Source organism: Nipponia nippon, unplaced genomic scaffold (genome assembly GCF_047370975.1).
Source record: "Nipponia nippon isolate SJK-2023a ecotype South Korea unplaced genomic scaffold, ASM4737097v1 scaffold_25, whole genome shotgun sequence".
In the NCBI taxonomy this organism is placed as follows: domain Eukaryota; kingdom Metazoa; phylum Chordata; class Aves; order Pelecaniformes; family Threskiornithidae; genus Nipponia; species Nipponia nippon.
The window spans coordinates 1,352,808-1,357,080 of NW_028262342.1; the positions used below are offsets into that span (position 1 = coordinate 1,352,808).

At 57.4% G+C, this 4,273-nt stretch overlaps 1 protein-coding gene across 8 annotated transcripts in view; it reads left to right on the forward strand.

The window, feature by feature from the left end:
- The window catches only part of PPFIA4 (PPFI scaffold protein A4), a 60,976-nt gene extending 57,510 nt beyond the window's left edge, over window positions 1–3,466 (forward strand). For 7 of the 8 annotated variants that reach the window (XM_087761777.1, XM_087761780.1, XM_087761781.1 and 4 more), the window contains one exon: window positions 1,641–3,466. In XM_087761777.1, coding sequence (XP_087617903.1) covers window positions 1,641–1,699 — 59 coding nt within the window. In that variant the 3' untranslated portion in view covers window positions 1,700–3,466. The remainder of the gene's footprint in view (window positions 1–1,640) is intronic. The other variant, XM_087761778.1, reaches the window with a different exon arrangement.
- The last annotated feature ends 807 nt before the right edge of the window (window positions 3,467–4,273 follow it).

The following is a 4,273-nucleotide window of genomic DNA, read 5'->3' on the forward strand; positions in this document are numbered from 1 at the left end:
CAAGCCCATGCAACACTACAGGCTGGGGGAGGAGTGGCTGGGAGCTGCCCGGCGGGAAAGGACCTGGGGGTGCTGGTCGACAGCCGCTGAACATGAGCCAGCAGTGTGCCCAGGTGGCCAAGAGGGCCAGTGGCACCCTGGCTTGTATCAGGAATAGTGTGGCCAGCAGGAGCTGGGAGGTGATGGTGCCCCTCTGCTGGGCACTGGTGAGGCCGCCCCTCGAATCCTGTGCTCAGCGCTGGGCCCCTCACTACAAGAAGGCCATGGAGGGGCTGGAGCATGGCCAGAGGAGGGCAACGAAGTTGGTGAAGGGTTTGGAGCACAAGTCTTATGAGGATCAGCTGAGGGAGCTGGGGTTGTTTAGTCTGGAGAAGAGGAGGCTGAGGGGAGCCCTCATCGCTCTCTACAACTGCCTGAAAGGAGGCTGGAGCCGGGGGGGTCGGTCTCTTCTCCCCAGGAACAAGTGATGGGACGAGAGGGAACGGCCTCAAGCTGCACCAGGGCAGGTTTGGGTTGGGTATTAGGAAAAACTTCTTCACCGAAAGGGTGGTCAAGCATTGGCACAGGCTGCCCAGGGAAGTGGTTGAGTCTCCATCCCTGGAAGTATTTAAAGAACGGATAGATGTGGTGCTCGAGGACATGGTATAGATGGACTTGGCAGTGATAGTTAACGGTTGGACTCGATGATCTTAAGGGTCTTTTCCAACCTTGACGATTCTATGATTCTATGACGAGGAAGAGGGCTGGATCGGGGCATGAAATGTGTCACCCACCCTGGGTTTGGCATCCAGGTCAGACAGAGCCTGTTGGGGTAGCGCTGGGGGCTGTCAGGAAGCAGCACCCCAATCTGGGCCGGTCTTGTCCACCTTTTGGAAACCATCCCCAAAGGGACTGAATTAACCAGCTCACTTCAGTCCGAGCGCTGCTGAGCAGCCGCTCTACCCAGGCTGGCAGGGCCCTGCTTTGGTGCACTTGCTGCCCGTGCTGCTGGCTGTTGTGGGTTTTAGCTGAGCACACATGTCCCAGGCTCTGCCCCACCACCGCACGACTCCTTTCTACACGTTCTTGGTCCCTTCCAAAGCTGTAGGGAGGCACAAGCTCCAGCCAGGTCACCCTGGTCCCACTGTCCCAAGCCACCTGCCACATCGCCAGTGGTCAGAGCTGGCTTCAGCAGGCTCAGAAATGACTGAATGAGAATTAAAAAGTTGTGCTTTCACCTTCTGGCTCCAAGAAAGCTCCTTCAGCTCTCTTCGCATCTCCAGATTTGCCCAAATTTCACAGCTTTCCACCAAGCACTTTGGGTCAAACTTCTGCTCAACCTTTTCCACCCCATCCCTGGAAGCTGCAATTCCCACTTGTCTGAGGACCATGAGACCTGGGACAAAATCCCTAGGTCTGACAGCACCCCGACACAGGTAGCAGAGTGCTTGCTGCCCAAGAGTAGGGATGGCAAGCGGCAACTTTCCAAATACCCTGGAGCCTTGGGAGCATCAGAGCTGGCCAAATGTCCCTCTTCCTTTGACCCTAATCTTCATGTGGCTTTAGTGCATGGGTGCTGCCTAATAAATGTTTCGGTGGGAAGCCGAGGGCTAATTGGAGCCGTCGCTAATTGCACGTGTTGCTTTTTGACTCACTTCCAGTTGGTGCCTCGGGGTCGCCAAGGCTGGAGACCTCCACAGTCCGGACGTACTCCTGCTGAGGGTCAGCGTGACGGGAACCAGCCCGGCCCTGGGTAAGTGCGAGGAGGACCAAGGCCTCGGAGCTGGATGGGGACCAAGAGGAGAGCACGAGGCCCAGCGTCCTCTGCCCGGCATCACCCAGGCAGGGTGTCTGCCTTCACCAAGATTTGCCTTGCCCTGGAGGATCATGGAGACCTCAGCGGGGGGGGGACAGCCCCCTGCTGCCCGAGGCTGACAGGACCCTGAGGTGATGCAGAAGGGATGCTCAGCATCCCAGCCACGTACGGTTTGTCCAGTCCTTGGACAGACAGCTCCACTGGGGACCCCAGGATGCCATCCTACATGAGGGGGTCCCACTGGGGTGAGGGAAGGATAGTCAAGCACTTTAGAGAGTCTCCTGGGACCCTGCTGTACGCTGGGGCATGGCTCCCCTCTGCCAGAAGGATTCATTACCAACTCCGTCTGGGTTTGTTGGCCTGTAGATGCATGGGCAGAGCTGAGCCACCATCCTCACGGGGCCTTTCCCACTTCATTTCTCAGCACATCCCCACTATCCGTATGGCCACGTGCTGGCTGCCTTTCAGGACAAGAGCCCAGCCTGCGCCTGTTCCTTGGCCCAAACCAACAGACGCTGCAGTCTCACTGCTGTGGACCGAAAAGGATGCTCTCCCTTCTGCTTGTGCCCCCCACCGCTTCCCCTGGCTCCCCGTGGCTCCCTCCTGTGGTTTGTCTCCCACCTCTCCCCGCACTGGCCAGGCCATGGATGCGCTCACTGGGTGCCCACTCCGTCGCTGGCAGAAGCGTGGTGCAACCCAGCAGAGTGGCAGAGACACCCCAAAAGTGGGCCGCGATATTTGGAAACCTTTCTCCTGCCTGGTTCACGTTGCCAATACACCATGGGCTGCTGCACTGACTCACCCAAGCCCCGGGCATCAGGGACACTGCTGCCTGCAGCACTCGAAGCCAAGGAAGATTCAGGCTCATGAAAATCCTCACACCAGGGCGGCCGGGCAAGGAGCTGCCCTCAGGAAGGGGCCAAGGGGCCGGAGCCAGTCCCGGGGTCGGCGCTGCACGGGACGGAGCAGGGACTGGCCATCGTGGGGTCAAGGAGAGCGGCCGTCTGCCAAGGGGTGGGCAGCTGGGGTGCTGCATTTTGGGGTGCTGCCAGATGCCACGCAGGGAGGAGGCCGCGCCTGCACGGCGGGTCCACGAAGGGCTGCGCGGGGAAGGGCTGGAACCGCCCCATACGGCTCGCTGCCGGCCGGGACGGTACCCGGCACCCACGGGAGAGGGGACCCTCCTTGGGTGCCTGGGGAGACATGGCGGGGTCACCCACCGCCCCAGGACGTGCGCATCCCTTCTGCTCTGGGTGCAGAGGAGATGCTCTCCCCTCCTGCCTCCAGGCTACGGGCAGGGATCCATCCAGGAGGCTCTTAACTCTTCCCATTTCTCCCCCGTAGGGTAGGATCTCTTCGTCTCCTCATGCCACGTTTGCCTTGTGTGGCCCCTATTTCTGATGTGATATTTATTGATGGCTGGAATGACCTTATACTTATCATGTGCTGTCTGGAAGTGCAATATCTGAGAGGCTATACCGTCACGATGTCTTTTTGGTGTATTATTTGCCTAATACAGTATTAAATATTTTTTTAATTTGAAGAGTCGGTGAGCCCTTTATATCGATGCCCTATTTCTTTCATCATATTATTGGTACTGCATGGACTCCAAACCCTGGATCGGGTCAGGAAAGGATGTATGTGTGTTCCAATAAACAGGATTTTAAAACAGTGCTGGCTTGAGCCTTCTTTCTAGAGCCCAAATTAAAAATGATTAATCTTTAACTCCCCTGCGAGTTTTTGGGGTACAGGGCTGAACCCCAGTTGCAAACCAGTGAAATCACTGGTCTCTGCAGAGCTAATTTAAGCGTGGGACATCCCGGTCCCACCACTGAGCGACTGCGCTGAGGTCCAGCTGAATTTTCTGATATGGAGAAATCCCCAACGTGGGAATTCGGGGAGACCTGCGCAGAGGAAGACAGCAGTAAAGGAAGCCCCGAGCCATTCAAACAAGAATGCCTTTATTTAAAAAAAAAAAAATCCAAATAAGTTAGCAAAAATAGTAATTAAAAAAAAATCAAATAGCAACTCCACACAGCGTTCAGTAGAAAAGACGGCGTGGGCAGCCTCCGCGGGGCTCAGCACCGGCAGGACGCCAGCCGGAGAGAGACGTTGGTCGAAGAGCATCTTGGAAAAAAAATCAGCAAGCGACCCCAGCACACGCATTGGCCCCCAAAAACCGATTTCCCCTGGACGGGGAGCGAAGCAGAGCTCGACGCCGGGCGGCCGCCCTCGCAGGAACCGGGGCCACCGCCAGCGCAGGGCCGCGGCGCTGCCGAAATCCCACCTCTCCCCCTTTTTTTATTTTCAGCTGGCCGAGCAGGAGCGTTTCACGTGGAGTGGGAAAGGAGGCGAGTGGTTTCAGCGGCGCAGTCCATGACGCCGGAGGGGTAAATACGATTTCCAGCGGCTGGACCCTTCCAGCATCTTATTCCCACCCCGTTACCAGCTTGAAGAGCCGCCAGGGTTTGCGCCGGC